General features: G+C 36.6%; 1 protein-coding gene across 1 annotated transcript; it reads right to left on the bottom strand.

The window, feature by feature from the left end:
• On the bottom strand, window positions 1-12,430 carry LOC121407708 (hydroxyacid oxidase 1-like). Its single transcript, XM_041598896.1, has 8 exons — window positions 12,107-12,430; window positions 7,883-8,034; window positions 7,324-7,585; window positions 6,402-6,577; window positions 5,499-5,590; window positions 4,578-4,739; window positions 3,005-3,074; window positions 1-736 (listed from the first exon to the last, which is right to left on the bottom strand). The coding sequence occupies exons 1-8, from the start codon at window positions 12,235-12,237 to the stop codon at window positions 657-659; spliced, it is 1,125 nt and encodes a 374-aa protein (XP_041454830.1). The 5' UTR covers window positions 12,238-12,430; the 3' UTR covers window positions 1-656.
• Between the last annotated feature and the right edge of the window lie 12,117 nt (window positions 12,431-24,547).

Below are 24,547 nucleotides of genomic sequence, written 5' to 3'. Positions count from 1 at the left end.
TCGAGTTTTAATTCATTTATTACACAAATAGACAATGATATACTTATAAATGTAATGTCACAATAAATTATCTGTGACTACAATCCCGACAATTTTTTTCATGTAATATGTACAATTTGCCATGCGATCTATGATCTTCCCGACAGTCTGCTTGTCTGTTGTCTAAGACTTCAATTTCAACTATGATTAACAGCGAGCTAAGGGGTTCCTTTATTCTATTGTAGGGGTCATGTATTCATCTTGTGCCAATAAAATCATTGCAAATTTATACAAGTTTCAATTTGACGTAAGTCGTGTACTCGGGATGAGCTGTACAAAACTCATTGCATTAGTTGGCAAACCCCATGCATCAAGCAAACATACACCAGTGATATTTGTTTCAATCAAAGTTGTTGGCTATTCATCGGGATCACGAACTCATTTCACAAAACCGTACATTAGATGTTTCTTTTCTACTCTATTCAATTAACAGCAGAGCAAAACCAATGTTTGTAACATGATTCATGTAAAATGTGAAAATTTTCAGAACATTGCGTTTATGGAAAATTTGGCTATGATCTGGCAGCTCCAGAAAATATACCAAATCGACTTGTATCTCATACGCGAACACGGGCGATATCACGCACTCAATCCCTTTCTCCCGCTGAAAGTTGACGTCATAGTTTTGGCCTCGGCTGGTGATAATAAGATTCATGCACAACGACGTCTTCGGGGATATCATTGACATCGGAACAACCTGCAAATGAGGACATCAGACATAGTGATGAAATCAACCCAACAGACCCATTACATTGTTTTGTCACTCCACATTTGCTCTCTACTGGACCCTGCACTGTATGCCAATATTTTCTTGTTTATCAACAGACGCTCATTTGCTCCGGCGACAATTACTCCGGACTTTGTTTCGTCTTTATTTCGTCAAAGGTTAGGCTAAGGGTTGCAAAAGGGTTTTTATGGTAGGTTGAAGCTTAGGATAGGGTAAAGTATTAAATCAAAGGTTGAAGTTAGTCTGTCCATTAGTGTGTTAGTGTGTGGAATTTACGGCGGAGCAATTGTTGCCGGAGCAAATGTCATGGAACCCACGAGGCAAACAGAGGATATAATAATACATTATGTTTTATTACATCTTCTAGCATTGCCAATGCGGAATTCAAAATGCACTGTATAAGGTATTTATACTGACATTCGGCAAGGACGGTTAAACTTCGTAATTCCGAAGGTTCGTGATCCCGAAACACGTCAATTGCCTATACCTCGATGTTCGTTATTCCGAAAGCATAAAAGGGTTCGTTAATCCGAACATTTGTGGCATTATTCCGAAGGTTCGTTATTCCGGAGGTTCGATAATCCGAAAACGAAATAAGGTTCGATGCTTCGAAGGTTTGTTAATTCGAAAACGAAATAAGATTCGTTGTTCCGAAGGTTCGTTAGTCCGAAACGAAATAAGGATCGTTAATTATTTCGTTTTCCGACTACCGAACCTTCGGAAATACGAATCCATTTCGTTTTCGGATTAACGAACCTTCGGAATTACGAACCTCACTTCTTTTTCGGACTAACAAACCTTCGGAATTGCGAACTTCATTTCGTTCTCGGACTAACGAAGCTTCGAAATTACGAACCTTCGCAAATACGTACCTTCGGAATAACGAAACTTCGGAATAACAAAGCTTCGGAATTACGAATGTATGCGGGCAAGGACAGGGGCAGTGGAGCGGTTTTTGAAGTGGTCATGGTGGTAGAATGAGGCGAAATAGGAGAGGGAGTTGGTCGTTTTTAAAGGTTTACACGTTTACTAAATCAAAAATGGGGACGGCTGGAGCCCATTCAGCCCCGTTTTAATTTTTTTTTTCAAATTTCATTCCTTCATGTAATGTCACTTGAGCATTTTATAACAAATGCACGCATAGATAACCCCCTAAAAAACCATATATCATTTATTTGAATTTGAATGTAGATTGAATGCTCAGGGGCACAGGTTTTGTGGCTGGGGATCGAACCCCGGGCTTTCAAATGTCTAGTCAGGTGCCTTAGGCCACTCGGCTATGGCACCTCTCGACCATCTTGAGTAGCTACATAAATATTCAAACACTGTCTCACACTGATCTACATATACTCTCCTTTCTGTTTTCTCTTTAGCTCTCTGCATCCGCATACCCATTGTAAACTCACCATTTTCTTTTTTTCTTTATCACCCCCCCCCCCCAGAATTTGTGTGGCATTGCATGTGATTATGAAATTGAGAAAAACAAGAATAAAATACAGAAAGTAAAGTTAAAGAACCAAGGGGGAAATGTTCAAACGATGGAAAGAAGTTTTCGACTTATGAATAAATCACCTCACGCTCAACATGACGTGGACTGAACGTGAATGATTTCATTATTTTAAACACATATCCTCCTAATTCATGATTCAGAATGCGCACGAATTATTAACTGGTCACAACTCTTGGAATTGGTAATACTCTTATTCCTAATACAAGATGATTAACGGGCGGAAGAAGACGACTTTTCATGATGGATGGCAAGGCGAAGAGAAAACATGAAAAGAGCCGACACAGCAATCGTATCATTCTGATTTTATAAGCTCCGACATGGTAATAGCAAATGCTGAAAGATGTTAATACTTAAAACACAATGTCATGAACAAGGTAGTATAATTGGTGTTTCCTGCAAAACGTAAGTTTATGTATACATCTTTATTATGCATAACGCTATTCAATTGATGTAAACGTATGAACATAACTTGAATATATTTATGTTCATCATGCGCACGAGTGGATATTGCGCTTTGTAAATACTCGCACATTCGATATACTTACACAAAATTACTATCAATTTTAAATAATTTATACGTTTATTTTATCTTCACATGAGCGAGCCACAGCTTTACAATTATTTGTCCTTCACCAGATTAAAAAACCTTGTAAGTTTTAAATATCAAACAGTGCTGTTTAACATTTAAAAAGTGTTTTTTCCTGTGTGTGGCCTAATGTCATGCTTACCACAAAGCCCCATCGCATATCGAAGTTCTTGTCGCAAGATTTTTAACACATTGCTCACACCACTGGCGCCCTGAAAATAATGATATACAATGAATCTCAATTTTTATCATTTAAAAGAGCATAATACCCGAATTCCCCAGTGAATAATTGCAAACCAAATGGAGATATCCATGATGATGTTTATAACTATGCTAAAAATTATCAATATTGTTTAAAAACTAGTCTTGTATCACGCATGTCCCATTGAGCAAAATATGTTTTCTGCTCTTGTCATACAAATCTTTAACAGATGATATTCAATTTATCCACACATTAGTTTGAGAGAAGAAAGTTAGATGCAATAAAAAGTATGAATATATAAAATCCATATCAATTAGCAGGACACTGGTAACAAGTTTCAAAAGCCGGTGCTGGTTTGAAAAACAAAATGTGACAAGCAAAAAAAGGGATTTTACAAAGTGAAGGTGATTTTGGTTATAAAAGATTTGACAAGCAAAAAACACGATACAAAAGACGTTTTCTGTTTTTAAATGTGATTTCTACTTTTTAGCACACTGTAAGAAAAAAAACAGACGATTCTAAAGAAGAAAAAAAACCAGGTTTTTTTTACAGAAAGAAATAACTAAATCATGCAATTGTTATAACGGGAAAGATTTTCTACAATTTAACAGAATAGGTCTGTTTTAAAAAAAGGGGAAAGCAGTTTTATTATAATATATTTGTAAGTCTGAGGTTACATACACCAAATACAAATTTTCTGTAATTTTACACAAATGCATGTGACATTACAAAGTGCGGTCAGATTTCAGGTGTTCTCGAGACTCTGCTGCAGGATTTTTTATGTAGAAAGTTTCTAACAGTGTATTCCTATACCCCCAGCACCCTCGTTTCCCAGGGTCATCTTCCTAAAATATAGGGATTTTTCACTTTTGATCTGAGAGTGAATAATTATTATAGACCTACACGTATGTTTTTAATGTCAATGCGCAATGCAATTCCTTAAAGATATCAAAATAAATGTAGAATGTTATGAGTTGAGAGTAACATAATCCCCTATAGCTGCATCTTTACGTATGACAATTTAACAATTCTGATCATTGTCTTTTCTTTAGATAGGACGGTATTAGGTTCGTTGCATAAACGTTACCATTATGGTAAGTTTGCCATCCAATATGGTAACGCTGATCACCAACCAATCAAAATCAAGGATTCCAGACAAGTCACCATTGGATGGCAAAGTTGCCATAATGGTAACTTTTATGCAACGGGGCCTAGGTGGATGTCATTACTTGTTTCATAAAAAATTGTTATACATTTTGTCTCTTTTCCTTAGCGAGCAAAAAAAAAATACGCGGTCCATAAATGCGTATAATCCCAATATACAAGAAAAAATTATGATGATTTTTTTTTAAATCGTCTCTACTCTTAAGCTCCCACAAAAAATACGCAGTTCATATATGCGAATAATCCCATTATGCAAGCAAAAGTTATGATATTTTGTTTATTTCTTTTAATGCCATAATATCCCCATACCATACCGAATACATGTCAGTTATATAGTCTTTCCACTTACTTCACACGCCAATCCCCATAGAACAGGTCGTCCAATAAATACTGCCTTTGCTCCCCTTGCGAGAGCCTTAAGAACATCCGTTCCTCTTCGAACCCCTCCGTCCATATACACTTCTATCTTACAATCTCGAACCGCATCTACTATCTCAGCCAACGCATCGATCTGATGTAAAAAAATATAAAGAGATGGTTGTCTTAATCACCCGGTTGTTACAGCAATACAAAAATTTTTTTACAAAAGGCGTAATAATTAATCTCGTGGATAAAAGGGAATAGTAATTGCACTCGTTTACTCCTGGAAAACGATGCACAAATTCATTTATGATTTTTAGTAAAATCATTTTGTTTAATCAAACTTTAAACTAACGCTGCAGTAAAATGTTGATTTAGTTTAACCTTTGACTTAAACCTATAATGAATTCCAATCTGTAAGTCACTTTCGGAGAGGATTTATTAAATTCAAGCGGGGCGAGGGTACGTGTTTCACTTCTAAGTATTGAAATCGTTGTAGGCCCATATTTCGTTGTTTTACTTTCAAATATTGAAATTGTAGGGTAGGCCCTTATTTCGTTGTTTTACTTGTAAGTAATGAAAACGTAGGATAGGCCAGTCTTGACATTGTTTCACTTCTACGTATTGAAATCGTAGGATAGGCCATATTTCGTAGTTTAAAGTTTGAATTATTTCACCTTCCCGCCAAAACGACCCCGTGTAGCTGTTCATAGCAGGCATCGCGGTCTATGTGGAACACCGCCGCGTATCGACTAGCGCTGTGGTTCAAGAACTCGATATTCCATGTAGCCTTCCCCTCCCACACTCACACATAATGTCGAATAACATGCGTAAGTGTTTTAAATGGAATTAATACCTCAAGAGCACAATCAAAATCAGATTCCACTAAAACTGACAAAATATAACTCACGGGAGCAGGTACCCCATCCAGTTGCCTTCCACCATGAGCAGATACGAGGATGGCATCTGCCCCAACATTAGCCGCCTTTCGAGCTGCCTCACCTGAATAAAGTTCATGTACATGGGGAAAATTTCAGAAAAGCTGAAGATTTCTATGGTCTGGTATGTATGGTGTATGTGTGTGAGGGTATGGATGTATATATATATATATATATATATATATATATATATATATATATATATATATATATATTTTTTTTTTTTTTTTCATATTGTTTTATTCTGATTCCATGAACAAAAATATATAACATTTCAAATTAACATTTCAAAACACATAATATTTTACATTTCATATTTGGACATTTTTCACTAACTTAATACCAGCATAAATCATATATAACTTAAAGGAGAAACAATGAAATCAGTTATAAAAAAAAAAAAAAAAAAAAAAAAATATATATATATGTATATATATACACACACCCACACCCTCCCCTCACACACACACGCACACCCACACACACACACACACACATATATATATATATATATATATATATATATATATATATATATATATAGGGAAGAGGAGAAGAAATATAAAGACTTCGCATTTTGTGTACTTATTCAAATAGAAAACATGGTAAATGTATTCAAAATTATATTCTGAGGATTAAAACAGCATGTTTTTTTTCCAGTTGCTTTAATAGCTCGCATAACGATTTTCTCTATGAGTGACACAATGTGCCTTCCCTTTCGCCTTTCTTATTTGAAATTTTGACGAATAGCCGCTTGGACACTTCGCTCATGGAAGAGCACGTGATTTCATAATTTACCCAGGGGCATAAAAAAGTCAAGCAAAAAATGACAGTACTTCCAATTCTAAATTGTTTGGGAATGGCAAAGTCCAAACCTGTAAGAATGCCTTTGCAGACGATAGGCAGAGACGTCACAGTTTTGAGCCACCTGACATCATCCCACGTGACGGTACTATCCATGTCTAATCCGAAATGAGCAAAGAGTGTTGGATCTCCAGCTTTCTTCGATGCGGCCTGGGACTTGGACGAGTCCATTTCCATATTAACATATCTGTTCAGGAACACAATACAATATCATGACATAAAAAGAGCATCAGGAGAGCATTATTTGCATCACCATTTTCGTCGACAAGTTGTTGGATCAGACAACTTCCCTCTGATTTTAAATAGCTGAAAAGCACTGCTACAACAGTAACTCTGTGATTAAACGTGACTTGTTGGAAACGTCCGAGTTCTTTCATAAAACGCTCCCCATACACCTGTTTTTATCAAAATTGTAATAAAATCGAAAGTAAATTTATACTGTTAAAGGTTCTTTATTCATTAAATCGGATTAGCTGATATCAAAAGGGAGACCGTTTGATAATGTTGACAAGTTTTATCCACAAGAAATCATACATTATTAATGATACATGTAAATTGCAGTCAATGAAATAACAGAATCAGAATACCTCATAACGATCATGACGAAACCTTGCAAGCCTCTGAAAATGGGCGAAGTATTGCACTACATTTCTAAAAATGAATATTTCTACGAAACAATTGATGCAGTGGCGGATCCAGGGGGTGGGACAAAATTATCTTCATTTTCTAGTGAAAACTTTTTATTGGCTTGTCAATTTTTTCTTGGGAAAGTGTACCCCCCCCCCTTGAAAAATCCTGTATCCGCCCCAGAATTGACGGAACACAATCTTAACCTCAGGCCACGAATTATACTGCATACATGGCATGCCATAAATGGATTATCATACACAAACTTAAATTCATACAAATGGTTGGAGTATAGGATTACCTTACCTATATTCATCATGTCTGAAGCACATGTAATCACGGCCAGCCTCGCTAGCTTTAAATCCAGTTAACGGAGAATCCATGGTAAGAACCACTGCCCTATAGCCCGCCCTCTCAGCCTCCCTGATAAGATGCAGTGTCACTGGGCGATCTTTAAAAATGTACACTTGACACCAGCGGAGCCCGCCCGGAGCAGCACGTGCAACTTGTGAGAATCTTTCGTGAGAAAAGCAGCTCTGGATCATGAGGGTTTCTGCCTCGAGCGCTCCTTTGAATAAGAATACATTAATTCGAAAGGAATAGAATAAGCTATCTGCATGGACAGCATTTACTTGGACAGCGAAAAAGAATTATTCAGTCATTTCTGAATTAACGTGATTAACTTCATTACGTTCATCATGATGATGATAGTGATGAAGATGAAGGCGCAAATAGTGATGCTCATGATATGGCCTGCTTTAAACTTATTCTCACGGAAGTTACGGGCTCTATGCTTGACCTTATACAAATAAACTTGAACCTGATCCTTCTTTCAATGTTAAGGTTAATTAACAATTATACAAACCCTGTGCTGTGGCCTTTTCCGCATCAATATTAGCTAGGCGATGAGCTCCTGTTGGCGATATACATATAGGCATACTGATAGCTTGACCTAAGACCTCAGTTGATAGTCGAATGCAAGACACATCCTCGAGTAGGCGTGGCCGAAATCTATACCTGTAAATGAGATAAAAATTGATCATTATCTTAGTCGAAGGGTCACGTGATGAGGGACCTTGCATTCTGGGCCCGTATTCCATAAACGAGATAAGATTTTTGCTTAAGTCTTAGCAATTTGTCTTAGCATTTTGCTTGTCTAAGAAATCTTCCCTAACGATATTCTATAAACTTTAAGACATTTGTCTCAAGTCAGGCGATATGGCTAAGCCAAAGTCTCAAATTCTATGACCTTCAGTGACCTTCTTAATGATAAATTGCTGCAGAGGTCACTGCAACAAACTTGCAAAAATGTGACTAAAGTTGTTTTTTCTTAAAAATTTGGATTTTATTGGAACTAATTACAACTATTGTAGTAAGAGAAGAGCATTCATCACACATATATGGTAAGAATTTTTAATTCTACTTATCTATATTTTTGTTAATTACCAAAACATTTCAATCCCAAACCGAGTGACTTGCACAGTTTTTTTCTGTATCAGTCCCATATATTACTTTTCATGTATTGTTTGTCAAAATATAAATTGAATATATTCTTCTCGACATCTTTACTCTAACTTCAGTCTAAGTATACCTAGGCCCCCTATGGGAAAACTTTTGAGACTAGTCTTGGGTCTAACATTAGGCCTCGATCTAGTCTAGGCCCAATTAGATCTATAATATCCGTCTGTTTGGAGGATAATTAAACAGTGTTTTTTACTTTTTTTTACTAGGCCTAGGCCTAGTTTCATGAAGGCTGCAAAACGTAACTTTGTTAGTCTAGACTCTAGTGGCAATGCATGCCATAGACATAGTGGAGCAACCGAGACTGAAGCTATATAGGCCCTAATAGTATATTAATACATCATATAGACCTATATTAGTATTGGCCTAGGCCTAGAACAACATTCAGGACTTAGCCTGGCTTAGCCTTACTTAGGACAGGGATAGATTTAGGGCCTACATGTACTAGAATAGATCTGACTTAGTCTAGAGTTAGGCGGTTAGGCCTAGCCCGAGACCAAAAGCTTCTGTCTCCGACTGTATTTTGGTTTTTCAGCTAAACTACGAGTACGACACTCAACAGTCTAACAACATTACGTTGGCCTAGACCCTAATCTCACCAATGATATGACAGTAAATGTCAGAAACTTTTAAATAAATTCCCAGAAACGACGGTTATTCCTGTCTACAGTGCTACTGCTAGGCCTATCGCTATGCATTGCTTGCCAACTACGCCTAAACTTAGATCTAGGCCTAGTCCTGACCTAGACATCTATGTAGATTCTAAGTAGATCTAGGCCTAGGTCTACTTCTGTTTTAGGTCCATATGTTTGTTTGGAGGAGTTCTTAATTTATACATTTGGGGAGTTTGTTTAGATCTAGGTTTCTAGAAAACAGGCCTAAAAAGTAAAGCCTAGACAGTAGACCAACAGCTCAGTCTAGACTGGGGCCTAGATTAATATAAAAATTTACTTCAGGTCTAGGGCCTAGGCGGCCTAGCCTATTATGGCTATACTTTCTTCTATTCATTCTGGATTCTATTTTTAGCCTAGCCGGTAGCCCTAACGTTAGGACTGGCTGATCTAGTCAGACTAGTCTACTGTTTGATCTAGAATCTCTAACGTAGGCCTAGATCTAGACGAAAAATAAGACTAAAAGCTAGACCCTATCTAGATCTAGTAGAAGTAGAACTATAACAATCTAGGTGTTAATAGTTTTAGGTCGAGATCTAAATTAGAGACTTGTAGACTTTATCAAAATATAGATTCTAGGCCTAGTTCTAAAAAATAGTAAATGTAGGCTAGTCTATATCTATTTATCTAACAGTAGGCCTGAAAAAGGAAGCAGGCTAGGGATCTAGCATTAAGTTGAATCCAGCCAAATGTGAATTTCTTCTTTTTGGCTCCAAAGTACCGGTACATCTTAGTAAAATCCACATCGACTCAATCTCATTTTCTGGCCTCACTGTAAATCTGTCAAGTTCTTGTCGTAATCTCGGTATAGTTTTTGATTCTCACATGTGTAATCACATTTCTTTTATTTGTATATCAGTTCGCTACCAATTGCGAAATATTGGTTTTATTAGGAAATACTTGTCTCGACCGGCCACAGAAAAATTTGTTCACGCAACAAATTTTCCAATATAGACTATAACTATGTCTTGCAGATCTATACCTCAAAATCAATGTGTGAGCCAACTTTTATAAGAATTGGTTGAGAACTAAAAATGTTTTCAAACCACAAGATTTTCACCTAATTTCATTATATAATATGTTGTTACCTTTGGCAACACGATTTCTGATACAGACAAAAAATATTCTTGCACACTTTCAACTCAAGACTGATGTGTGTGCCAAATTTCATGAGCATTGGTTGAAAAAGATGAAGGAGTTCGAACTACAAGATTTTCGTTAAATAATATTTCGTTACCATGGCAACATGATTTTTTATACAGGCAAAAATATGTCTTAGACATCTTCAACTCAAGACTAATGTGTATGTCAAGTTTTTAGGAGAATAGACCAGTTGAAAACTGATAAAGTAATTCAATCACAAGATTTTCATTTATTTTTGGAATTTTTTTGTTACCATGGCAACACAATTTTTTATATAGGCATAAAATATGTTTTGCACATCTTCACATCAAGACTGATGTTTGTGCCACATTTAATGAAAATTGGTTAAAAACTGAGGAAGTAGTTGGAACAGCAAGATTTATACATAATTTTTGCCAATATATACCGTTACCATGGCAACATAAATTCCGACACATGCATAAATGTGTCTTGAACATCTTTTCCTCAAATCCAATGTGTGAGCCAACTTTCATGAGAATTGGTAGAAAATTAATGAAGTATTTTAAACGGTAAAATTTTGGCCATAATATATTGTTACCATGGCAACACAATTTCTGAAAAAGAAAAACATTTTCCACCTCCTTACCTTAAGACCAATGTGTGTTCAAAATTTCATGAAAATCGGTTTAAAAAATGAGGCAGGAGCTCGAAATGCAATATAGGTATAAATTCTAAAAATTTTGTTGGCTGAATTACCTTGAAACTAATACAATTAAGACAACTCACAGCTGTCTTAAAGTTAGGGCTAAATTCTTAGCCATGTTGTATTTATGAAATACAGACTCTGCAGTTTTAAGAAAAGTTACTTAGCCATTCACCCTATATCTGTCTTAGTTGCGCAAAACCTCTTAGCCAAATTCTAAGACAAAATTCTTAGCCAATTCTTTATGGAATACGCGTTTTGGCTAAGAGTTTTGTCTTAGACAGAAAAATAAGACAAAATGCTTAGATTTTTTACTTAAGCATGCTTATCTCGTTTATGGAATACGGGCCCTGATCCTTAGCAAAACTCCTGCGAAACATTCATGAGCCGCTTGGTAACCAGAACTGTATTTGTTATTCATCTTTCATGAACCCCATTGACAGTTTACCAGAGCAGCACAGACAGGTTGCCATTTACTGACCAGTTTAGTCAGGTTAATAATAAATAAAATGGAGTTATGTTATAGTTTCTGATCTGAGAGGGCTATCACTGAACTTTTGTTTGTGAACACATAAAGGTAGATAGACCAATGTCGATTTGCTGTTTAAAAAAATGAGCGAGAAAACAATTTAATATTTTTATTACAGAAATCCTATTTTGTCACAGATTTTAAGATTATAATTTTCTCTTTCCTTCTTGGTTGTAAGAAAATTGGGGAGGGGGCCAAGCGCCCTCTTATCTGCACGCCACCGGTTTGCCCGGGGTTCGGGGGGGGGGCAACAGGACGTCCGATGGGGCCTGGGCACATTTGCAAAAACCTGTGTAAACTGAAGGCAGCTTGAGAATTCCGATGGGTTAGACCCGCAGATTGTGTACTATTATATTACTGATTTAAAGCCCTTGATTTTCTTTCATATCATGTACATGTATTCAAGTCTTCGTATCTGGTGAAAAGTCTATTGTTGACAACAAAGGCCGTCAGAGTTCCCTATCGTCCAGTTGTCCATAGGTCAGTTGATAATATTTCCGGACAAACGAGTTTACAGATAACGCACTCGGATGTAAAGTGTATACAGAGTCATAGACCTACCTTTTGAAAGCGTCTTCACTGTCCCGTTTTGTCAGACCTTCTCCTGAAGATAGCGAGTAATACCTGAAGAATGGTTCACTTAGTTTTCTCCTTGCCATTGCTTCATATTGGGGGAGGGTACGCAACTCCATCTTGGTGAAAATTGGAGCAAGAAGTTTTCGTTTCAACAAAAATTAGCGGGATACTTTGCAAATAAGGAGGTTGAATGTTCGGATGCCTGTTTGGGCATTTGATGTCGTCGAATGACGGCACGGAGAAGTTGTGTTTCTGTTTAATCTTGGGTCAGCGATATAGACTGACCACTCTGAACTCGTGTTCTGAACTTAGGCCATGGTCAAATTCTGCGCTGAAAGTATGCAAAGCCGAAAATAAACACAATTTTATTATAATTTTATTCCTATGTATTATGTACTTTTCCAAAGTTTTAATTGAGAATCAAACTATTCTACTTATCATTTCCAAACCATTATGATGAAATGAGCACCTATCTTCCATGCTTGAGATTTCTAACACGACTGGCTATCCACAGTTTAACCACAACCCTGAAATACGTTACAGGAAACCAAAACCCAAGAAGAGAAGCAATTTTATTGGAAAGAGTAAAATGAGAGGACCAGTTAAAAAAAAAGTTTCATCAAAATCGGTTATGAAATAAGCAAGTTATGGACGTTTAAAGTCTTGTTGTACTTTCTATGAGGATCCTAAAAATAGCAAACGTGCTTCAAAATGGCTGATTTTGTGGACAACAAATGTGGTGTGAATTATATTTTTCTATGACATATTTTGTGCTCAGAAGGAGGCAAGATGCAATTTGAAAATCTGTGTACATAACAAATGAAGAATTTTCCACAAAATCAGCCATTTTGAAGCACGTTTGCCAATTTGAGATCCCCATTAACGTGCAAGAAGACCTTTTAACGTCCATAACTTTTTTTCTATAATTCCTCTCATTTTACTCTTTCCAATAAGATTTCTTCTCTTCTTGGGTTTTGGTTTCCTTTAAGACACTGACTGTAGCCTATATATGGAAACTCAGCTCTGAGTAGCGAAATGAAGTGGCTACACAGATTAAATAAGAAATGCTAATCATATTATTAATATTGATATTATTATTCTTATTATCATTAATATTGTAATTGTTATTATCATCATTATCATCGTTATTATCATTATTATTATTAGTAGTAGTAGTAGTAGTCGTAGTAATATCATCGTTATTATTATCATTATCATTCTCTTTATTATTGTTATTATCGCTTTTATTATTATTATCATCATTATTATTATTATCCTTATTATCCTTATTGTTTTTGTTGTTATTGCAATTATTAGCATTACGACGCAGACATGCACTGTTCCTGATTGCTGATGTGGTTTACGGTACACCATGTGGAGTGTTATAGAAGCAGTGGATAGAAGAAGAGAAGGAAGTGGATAGGCGAGAAAGTGGAGATTTGAGAATAGAGTATTCTTTCTTGAGAATAGTCCTGAAAAGGACTGTAAACCAGAAGGAATGTTGAGTGAGAACAGCTTGAGTAGTAGAGCTGATGAGGAGATGCTGGCTTGCGTCGGCGAGTAGAGATGATGAGTAGTAGAGAGACTCGACGTTTCGGACAGGTTGACTGTCCGTCTTCAGGAGTGAGTGTTCGCTCGGCGTGCGGCGGTACTTATGGCGTTCGTGCGGACGTGGGGGAAAGCTCTGGGCCGGCGGTCACGGCGGGTTGACGTCGTAGGTGGCGCTCTGTGTGTGGGTCGGCGGTTTTGGCGGGAAACGAGTGGGCGTCGTATGCGGACGTGGTGAGTAGAGGGCGGCGTGAGTTACGGCGGCGTGTGTGTGTGAGTCGGCGGTGTGTACATCAATGGTGGCGTTCTGTGCGTGTTGGTCGGCGGACTCGTCGGGTGAGCTTCGGCGGGAGTGAGTGGGTGGCCTGGTGTACGGATGAGGTGTTGGGTCGTCGGCGGAGGTTGTAGCGAGGTGTCGGCGGCGGTGGTGTGTGTGTCGGCGGAGTTCCTGGTTGAGTTGGTGATGCAATCAGACTGCTGTGTTGGGTAGGAGCTGACTCTTCTATCCACTGCTTCTATAACACTCCACATGGTGTACCGTAAACCACATCAGCAATTGTACATGCCACCATGCAAACCTTCAAACAACATCTGTTCCTGATTGTTATCACTCAACTGACTTCTTTCAAACATCCCCCCTCCCCCCGAAAATAGGAATACAACTTGCTGCATAACTCACACACTGAACACGTGGATCACTGGATAGTATGGATAGTAGGAGCATGGATGAACTATGTTTGGTTGGATGTACTACTTGGATGGATTATTTATTCATCTTATATTCTATCCTCCGAGTATTAAGGAGCCATTCAACGACAAACTTTGGTTTTTTTTGGAAGGGGAACTCTGTGAAAAAAAAGCCAGTAGCAATGTCAAATTGTACTCTTCTCTTACATGAACTGTCAATATTTTATGATGTTATGATGGTAAATTGTATTGACGCAAATTTGGCTCATGAGGTTAGCAAAAATTTCCATTTTCCAGCGGTGTCAGCTTATTACGGATTGGGTAGCAAATCTTGTCCAAATGCTCGAGTCTTGTACTTTATTTGGCTTTTTTTTTTAAAGTGGTGATACCTTTCTTTGCGAGTGCCAAACATGTGATACAACCTGATTTGTTTTACACGATTAGCTTGTATGATGATGGAAAACAAATAAACAAAACTCCCACGATAAGGCACCCCACGTCCCCTTCAATTCAGTTTGAATTTAATTTGACGTTTTTGCCTTCTAGAGAATCATAAGAATGTAACTTTTTGAAGGACATGACTTCAAAGATTGGAGAAAAGAGGGGCGTGGTCTTGCGGTAGTAAATGAAAAAAAAATAATGCCCTACATTGGAGTGTGGAGGTGTATCAAAGGATGGGTATGGGCGGGGTGTGTGTGGGCGAGGGTGTGTGTGAGGGGAGGGTGTGTGTGAGGGGGAGGGTGAGTGTGTTTTGTGGGGGGAGGGGGCTGGGGGAGGGAGGATGTTTGGGCGGGTGGAGGGGGAAGTTTGGTGTTCAAAACTTTTTATGATAACCGATTTCATTGTTTTCTTTTAAGATATATATGATACATGATTATATTAGGTTAGTGAAAAAAGGTGAAAATATTAAATGTAAAGTATTTTATATGTGATTTGCAATGCTAAATTGAAATGTTATGTAACTATTTGTTCATGAAATCAGAATAAAAAACAGTATTTAGAACAAAAAAAATGTGTATTTAACCAGGAAATCTGAGTACAAGTTGGGGCTATGTGTTTAAATCTCTCCTCTTCAGATTGTATGTTCACTCAGTGGACTATGTGAACAAGTAAATTCACACAGGTTAAAAATGCTGATGATCAACCATGTGGAGGTAGTTTTAACCTTGTAACACGCAAGTGTGAGAAAATGTACAAGAGAGCCTTAATGTTATGGGGATTCATATTTCCAACTCATCAGCGAAGTTTCTACTTTCTTTACTTTCTCTGAGCATCAGAATTTCAATCAATGGGAAACTGAGAATCAGCTTCGAGAGATCTTGGCATATCTCTCTCAAACATCACGAAATTGGGTGAAACGCTGAAAAAAATTATGATATTATCAAGGATTAATGAATGAGGGCACACTGCTGAAAGGAAGATGGTTAGATAGACACGTTGCTATTGGATAAGAACAATTAAATAGCCGTAAGAAATTATCTTAGAATTACGTTGTTGCATAAAAGCATATAAATTAGTTGCATATGATGTGAATATGAGAAATATCTGATTGTGTATTAAAGTTTATTGTGTAACTCACCTCCTTCCCCTACAGATATCGACACAACATTCTCTAAAAGTAACCCTGATCTTGTAACCATAATATTACTACTACTACTGCTGCTGCTGCTGCTACTACTACTTCTACTACTGCTGCTGCTGCTGCTACTACTACTACTATTACTACTACTAATAATAATAGTAATAATGATAATGATGATAATCATGATAATATTTATTTCACTTTACTTTACATGTTTGCACAAAAGTTGTTAAAGGTGTGCACAAAATCCTTTAATTTTACTTTGAAAAATTCAAAAGCACCCTAATGACAAGCTCATCGCTTCGCTTAAACGCTTTCAAGTTTCTTCAAAACTTTTAAGCGTCTTATCCTCGAAAGATTCAACAGTGTGTTCAACAGTGTGTTCACGATGTGAAACACCTTCATATTGTTAAATTAAGCATTTCATTAGTGTGAAACCCATCAAAATTAATGGTCGACCATGTGGACACGCAGTGAATAGTCACATTGTCGAGGTGTCCACAGTGTGAAAATGTCTTCACATTGTACGGTTGAATTCGAGCATATTAACAGTTACGAATATTTTTGGTTCATAGTGTACTATGAGAACACACTGTAAACATAATGTGACACGGTGTTCTCTGTAGTAGCCCCACTCCCCCGGAAAAAAAAGCGCATTGCCATGCTTTATACCTATTTCTGAACCCTGAAACAGAATCACTTCCTAATTGTCCGTTTTCATGCATTAAAAGCCTCAGAATTGTATATAGGCATTCATCATTTTATAAAGAACCAACATTCACATTTTCCTCTTCCCTTCTTTCATTTCAAGAAAATACTGATATTGGCAAGATCATCAATTGAAAAAAGGTTGCATTTTTTGAAACTGGAAATGGTTGTATTTTTTGTGTGAGAAATAGTAATCTGCAATTTTGTATGTACTCTTTAACTTATGTATGTACTTTTTAATTTCATAGTACAGGCATAATTATGTGAATCATTTATTCGGGAACAGTCTTGGGCACCCTTGGAGAAAATCATTGGTTATCAGTCTCACTTTCTTCTTATTGGAACTTCGGTAGCATACTGAAATCACACACACACGTGTGAGTGCGTGCACAATTATTTATACGCCAATTCATCTGACAGATCAGAGATTAGAGCATTCTTGATCAGAGTACGGGTGAAATGATCGATGCCCTTTGGTTTTTATAAGCTAAATAAGGTAACAAGTAGTTAGAAACAATAAGGAATGATCGCATGTCCGTGCATGTTTATGTTATAACAACCAAACCCTGCACCGTATTTAATCTGAATCGTGACTTCATTTTAAATGAATCTTTTAGTGCAGTTGTCACTACTGCTTTAAATCGGAAGTTCATCCTAAAAATAATTGATTTTGATAAAAGCAGAAGTTTTTTTAGGAAAAAATAGAAATGATGAAGGTTTGATGAGAATAGGAAAAAGAATAACGGAGGAATGAATATGCGAGTTTCGCGTGTTTCTCTTTTACTCGACTGAAAAATAAAACAAGCACAAAACCACGTAGGTAAGAATGGAGAATGTATGTAAAGTGCTGTTTATTGGTACATTTGATATGACATTACAGTCAACATAAACATTGTCTTAACGAACATAACATTACATGAAATTAATCACCATCAAATCTGACTACATTAATTAAGTAAACACTTACAGTGTCGTCAAGAAGTTTCATCAAAGCCTTTTTCTCACCCATGAAACGCCAAGTAAGAGTGGACAATGATCTTATTCGCCTGATTGATGAGTGTAATTTTTTTAAACACAATGAATATCGCCTGCGTACGAAGAACTATCTTGCGTACCTCATATAAATGGACCAATATTTACTTTGCTATATTCTTGTTTGACTGAGCTTATACGGATGTTTGGTTAGGTTGATCATAAAGATATGAATGGTTTTTGAACGTGGTTGATATATTACATTAAAATCATGCCTTGTACTCGCAAGTTTAAGTAAAGCGGGAAGTAAGCAGATGCTCAATAAATTTTATTGTATCATAAAAAATAATTTTCTATTTCAATGCATCGTATTTACCACAATCCGAATGGCGTTCATCAAGAAAATATAGTTTTACATTATGCAGCACCCTACAGCATCAGAAAATACTTGACATGTTTACATGATAGCGCATTATATGATATCGTTCGTAAAATCCAGCGTAACAATACGAAGGGTTTCAGTGAAACAACTCCATAATATGAAAAGGATATTACATAGACTGTTACCGTTTGCATCATAAAACAATTTTTAGAACTTAGCTGTTTCAAGAGGCATCATCTCCGAGGGACGTGAAACGACTTACCTATGATTGTTTTGTCGATTGAAAGATAAAGAGAAAATGGTAAAGGAAGAATTAAAGGTAAAAATGATGTTAAACAGTTTGGTCTTAATTGGTCGTATAACTTTGTAATACTCCTACAATGTACTTCAATTGAGGAAGAAGGGGCGTTTTTTTTTTACTTCCGAAGAGTAATTGTTTTTAAGATCTTATATGGAGGCGTGTAGGAGACCAATATCAACGTTTGTTTTTGAGTAACAATTACTATTCAAAATGTGTTTTGGGTATTAATTAAATGATCGAATTAATGGAATGTCCGGTCATTTTCATCAAAAATAGCTATTACACAATCGTTTAGTCTGTAAGAACAAATACTACGTTTTTGTATATATAACACCATGATATTTGCATTTCGAAGTTGAGGCAAATGAAACAGAGTGTGTGGACTTTATGGCTAAAAACGTTTCCTGCTGTTGGGGAACTTTAGGACGCCATAGTTAAATCCTTTAAACTGACACTAATCCTCAGAAAATCATTGGTACATTCTAATCAGAAGAAACCAAATATCTACACTTAATCTACATTTTGGAATAGATTTCCGAACATGATCAGTGTCAAAGCTTGCAGATCCCTGGTAGATATATATATTACCCCCATATACATTATGCCATACTAATGATGCAAGTGCAATACTGTATACAAGATTTATTTTTTTCGAGGATCACTCAAGTACAGTAATGTTTTGTGCTTGTGGTAATTCATGGCCTGATGATAATTACAAGAAAGGTATTGTTATGTGACTTGTAAATAAGTCTTAATCGTTAGAAGACAATGCTAGGAAAAAATGATATTAAACGTAAGGGCATTCTATAACCTTCAACGTATTAAAACAACAGTCATGACAGTAGCAATATGAAAATATCATATATAATAGAACAGTTGTGGTAAAAATGTTATACGAGTAATTGTTATTATAATTATTAGCGATATAAAGACACTGAAGTACTGAATGTAGTAGTGGTTAATGGTGATAAAAGTGTTGAAGTTGATGATCGTAGGGGTAGGCATGTTAGTAGAAAAGTACTTGGAGAAGCAGTAATAGAAGAAGTAGAAGAAGTATTATTGTCATTATCATTATTATTATCATAAGTAGTAGTAGTAGTAGTAGTAGAGGTGGTAGTAGTAGTAGTAGTAGTAGTAGTAGTAGTAGTAGAGGTAGAAGTAATAGTAGTAGTAGAAGTAATAGTAGTATGAGTAGTAGTTGTAGTAGTAGTAGTAGTAGTAGTAGTAGTAGTAGTAGTAGTAGTAATTAGTGGTAGTAATTAGTGGTAGTAATAATAGTGGTAATGAAATTAGTAGTGGTAATGATATTAGTAGTGGTAGTAGCAATGGTAGAAGAGGTAGTAATAATTGTAGCGGTAATACTACTAAAAGAAGCAGCAGTAGTGGCGGTAGTAGCTCATATTTAGAAGCATTATTATAATAGGGCCACGTTGGATAATATACAAAATATACCAGCTTTATGGAAGTAATAACGGGAATTATTCATCCGAGGTTAATAGTAGTAGTAGTAGTAGTAGTAGTAGTAGTAGTAGTAGTAGTAGTAGTAGTAGTAGTGGTAGTAATAGTAATAGTAGTAGCAGTAGCAGTAGCAGCAGCAGCATCAGTCGTAGAGGAATAACAGCAACTGAAACAGAAGCTGAAATAATGGTACTAGCAAATAAGTACTGTTGGTGAAGTTATGGCAAATCATCACTTATTGAGTAAGTTGCGAGAAGAACCGTAGTAATATCATTATCATCGAGAGCATAATTAAGAAATACACGTATATGGGAGCAATTCTCACACGCCCGAGGCATAAATGTTACATAACAAAGGTTTATGAAGTGTATGTAATTAGTCTAATGCCCGAGTAAAATGATGTGTAACATCGTGATCATACGAGAGGACTGTGGATCCTATTGCTATTTGATCCTAATCACTCTAAAAAAGGGGGAGGGGTACCAAATATTGGGTAAAATGGGAACATGCACGTATGTTGGGTAAGAAAATATGCCATATATTTTGTAATATTTACGCAATGTTGCATTGAAATTTACCCATCAAACATGCATTTTGCCCAATATTGAGGGGGGGAAATTTCCCAGGGGACATGCATGTCCCTTTCTACCGAATATTGGGTAAACTCTTACTCTCTGTTTTGAGAGTGTAATACTATTCGATAAACCATCCTCATCGCCAAACCATGACATGTCAATAGAACCAGTCATAAGGAAATTTTTCTGATAGCTCAAATAAATGACTAGACATGGCTTGATATAAAATTCAACACATCATTTTATTAAGACACAATCATCACTATATCTGATAATATTTATAATATCATTAGCCGGGAAGAAGTAGCAGTCGGACGCTGTTATGAAAAGATCAAAGGTATTAGATTTACTCTCCCAATGTATTTGCCTATGTGGGCCTTTAGTAAATAGTGTTAATAGGGTTCTAAAATAGTGCACTCTAATGAAAGGGCTTACCCAATATGGGGTAAAATGGGTACATGCATGTTGGTTCGGTAACTGTATTTTGTAAATTTTAAGAAATGTTGGGTTTAAACAGCCCAATATGAGGTAAAAAAAATTCCAGCAACGTGCATGTTAACTTTCTACCCAATATTGGGTAACCGTTTTATTAGAGTGTACTATACCTTGACTAGAGCCACCACTATTATCTCTATTTACTAAAGGCCTACATAGGCAAATATATTGAGAGGAAATCTCTTACATTTGATCTTTTCTAGTGTCCGACTGCCACTTCTTCCACGGCAAATGAGTGTTTCATAATAGCAATAATCAGTGCTTTTAGATATTAGTAGTGGTAGTGGATGTGGTAGTAGTAGTAGTAACAGCAGTAGTAGTAGTAGTAGTAGTGATAGCAGTAGTAGAAATAGTAGTAGCAGTAGTAGTCATGGTAGTAGTAGTAGTAGTAGTAGTAGTAGTAGTAGTAGTAGTAGTACTAGTAGTAGAATTAGTAGTAGTAGTAGTACTACTAGTAGTAATAGTCGTGGTGGTAGGAGGAGTAGTAGTAGTAATAGTTGAGTGAAAGTATATAGTGGAAGTGTATTAAAAGAATAAAGTAGGAGTAGTGGTTGTGTTGGTGGTAGTAGTAGTAGAAGTAGTTTTTGTTGCTATTTTTATACTAGTAGTGGCGTATCTAGCTTAAGCATTATGAAGCCCATGGCAAATATTGAAGTTGCCGCCCTTTACCTTCTTGACAGCACTTTGAACGTATAACCATTATGGTATAGGCAAGCATGGGAATCCGATTAATATGAAATGATGTAAGACGCAATTTCCTCCAAATTTTGCCCATGAATTTAAAGGTAACACAATTGATTTGATAAATAGTTTTAAGTTCTGAATACTTGGAGTAATATTGACGAAATCATTGACAAATACCCAAGCCATAATTTTATAAGCAACTATAATGAATCCCGAAAAGGAAAATGTACAGGGAAATGGGAGTATTTTAGTTTCTGGTGCATTACCATGATTACCCTATACGCAATAGAATCATTTTCCTTCAATTACCCACTCATCTGGGTTTTTTTCTGTCGCGTTTCACTCTGCCCCCACATTGCTCTCCTCAGAGGTAACATATTCTTTCATAGCGCGATCCGATCATAAAAAAGGGTTGTTTCAGAACTGTAACAGGGACATAAAATGCGATTCTGAGAGGAGACATGTGAGAAAGCGGCTTAGCAATAAAAACCCTTTATGATACTTGTATTGATGCATCCAATTCGCCTTCTATTTGGAGATCGCAAATCTCAAAAACTAATATTGATTTTCTTTTGTTTGTTCCTTTATTTCTCTCTCTCTTTGACCCCCTCCCCTCCTTCAATTTGTCGACCTGGGCACATGCCCCTTGCCACCTGTCATTTTTATACCTCATTTGGTATTAGTAGTAGTAATAGTAGAAGTGGTAGTAGTAGTAGTAGTAGTAGTAGTAGTAGCAGTAGTAGTAGTAGTAGTAGTAGTAGTAGTAGTAGTAGCAGTAGTAGTAGTAGTAGAAGTAGTAGTAGTAGTAGTAGTAGTAGTAGTAGTAGTAGTAGTAGTAGTAGTAGTAGTAGTAGTAGAAGTAGTAGTTGTTGTTGTTGTAGTAATAATGATAGTAGTAGTACTAGTAGTAGTAGTTGTAGAAGTAGAAATAATAGTAGTGTTAGTGAGGGTAGTGGTAGTAGTAGTAGTAGTAGTAGTAGAAGTATAAGTAGAAGTAGTAGAAGTAGTACTAGTAGTAGTAGTAGTAGTACTAGTAGTAGTAGTAGTAGTAGTAGTAGCAGTAGTAGCAGTAGTAATAGTAGTAGTAGTAGTTTTAGTAGTAGTAGTAGTAGTTTTAGTAGTAGTAGTAGTAGTAGTAGTAAGGGGCGGATCCAGCTTTCGTCGATAGGGGGGGGGGGCGAAAATTAACCCCTATATTCCCCGTTCGGCCGTTCAAAAATGATTTTTCTTCTTTTTTTAAATGGTTGTCCTAACAGTCACTTCTTAGCTTTATTCTTATAAAACATCATAAATATATTATCATCCCATATAAGCTTTAATGGAAAAGTGTGAGCGCGATGCGCGAGCTGAAATTTTTGGAATTTTTTTCTGAAAATTTAATATTCTGAGCAATGTTTGTGATCCTGAAAAAAAAAATGTGTATGTCACCAAATAATTACTCCATGACAGTCATACCTGAAAGGGGATATTTGACAACTTCATGTAAAACAAGAAGAGAATAGGTACTAAACATATTAAATAATGCCAGCGCGTAGCGCGATCTGAAAATGTTATGATTCAGACCATAAGACGGAAATTACAGAATACTTTTTAGAAATCAATCGTTAAATGAAACAAAATAATAAAAGCTCGATGTCTGAGCTGAAATATGTTTTGTATATTGAATTCAAAACTTGATATTTTAAGCTCCATATCAGGTAACTGATTAAGAAATGTATTTCATCGACCAGGCTAATGCGAAGCGAAAATTTTGTGTTGTAGCATGAAACATTATCATTTTTTTTATTTTTTAAAGTTTTCCCTCACCTTATTCACTCGTTTTGCTACTTATTTGTCCTCTCCTTTTTCCCCCTCTCTTTTCCCTCCTTTATTTTCTTTCTTTACACTTATTTCTTTGGCTCCGCAAATAGGGGGCCCGGGCCCCTCGCCCCCATGGATCCGCCTGTGGTAGAAGTAGTAGTAGTAGTAGAAAGAAGAACAATTAGTTGTAACAGTTGTGCTGTCTTCGTATAATTCTAGTAAAAGTACATGTAGTACCGGTCTCTCGATCTACATGATCACTGGTGGAAAGCAGTGCGCCCGGTGTAGCGGCGGATCTGGTGCCTGGCAGATACGGTACTTATACCTTGGTCACATTTGCTCTACGGTGGCCGTACGGCGAGTCGAAAACAGCCGTTTTCACAGTTTATGTACGAGCCTACATATAGAGGGGGTTTGTATAAAAATGAATAAAACGGCTGTTTTCGACTCGCCGTACGGCCGCCGTAGAGTAAATGTGACCGTGGTATTAGTGTCGGAGTGGGAGTCTGCATCTTCAGTCTCCCACCCAGGTTTCACGGCCGCTATAAACTAGTATAAAGCTCAAGAAATTATCGATACCCAAGATATTGTGGTATCGCCGATTGCCTGCCGTAGCTATCCGATTGTTGAATTAGTCCGAAGGCCAGTCAGTGAAACGTCCCGATTATTGGAATTCATGCAACATTTTACAGAAACGAACCTTTGTTAACCTCTTCTGATTTTATTTGATTAGAATATAGTAAAATACTTTCATTTTTAAGTTTATATAACGTCTGCCAAAATTAATGATAAATTAGTTTATGGGGCATCTGTTTTTAGATTGGTTTACTCATTCCTGCATATATAAGTTATGGTCTCAATAATATATCCAGCTTTACAATGATAGGTCATTTGAATATTACATTTATTTATGATTGATCATAATAAACCATCGATTATTCCCCGGGTTTTTTTTCTGGGACGCATTATAATGTGTCGACACAACTTCAAAGTGAAGCATCAGAGGTAAAATCATCGTCGTCGTAGTAAGTAGCAACATGAGTACTTTTTATTAGTAGGTAAGAGTAGAAGTGGAAGTAGTTGTATCATTATTATTATTATTATAATTAGTAGCATAGTAGTAGTAATAGTAGAAGTAGAAAGTAGTAGTCAAGACTATTTTGCAAGGTCGTCATAGATAGCAGTACTTTTTTTTCTTTTTGGGGCTGCGCAAATAGAGGGCTCGGGCCCCTCG

Source organism: Lytechinus variegatus, chromosome 2 (assembly GCF_018143015.1).
Source record: "Lytechinus variegatus isolate NC3 chromosome 2, Lvar_3.0, whole genome shotgun sequence".
Taxonomy (NCBI): domain Eukaryota; kingdom Metazoa; phylum Echinodermata; class Echinoidea; order Temnopleuroida; family Toxopneustidae; genus Lytechinus; species Lytechinus variegatus.
This window is presented reverse-complemented; position numbering and strand designations above follow the sequence as displayed.

What these genes read in the sequence shown, in the direction of transcription:
- LOC121407708 (XM_041598896.1), bottom strand. Translation starts at nt 12,237, where the DNA reads ATGGAGTTGCGTACCCTCCCCCAATATGAAGCAATGGCAAGGAGAAAA. An exon ending in AGTGAAGACGCTTTCAAAAG is followed by an intron (nt 8,035 to 12,106) that starts GTAGGTCTATGA and finishes TCTCATTTACAG; the next exon opens with GTATAGATTTCGGCCACGCC. An exon ending in ATATGCGATGGGGCTTTGTG is followed by an intron (nt 737 to 3,004) that starts GTAAGCATGACA and finishes CCTCATTTGCAG; the next exon opens with GTTGTTCCGATGTCAATGAT.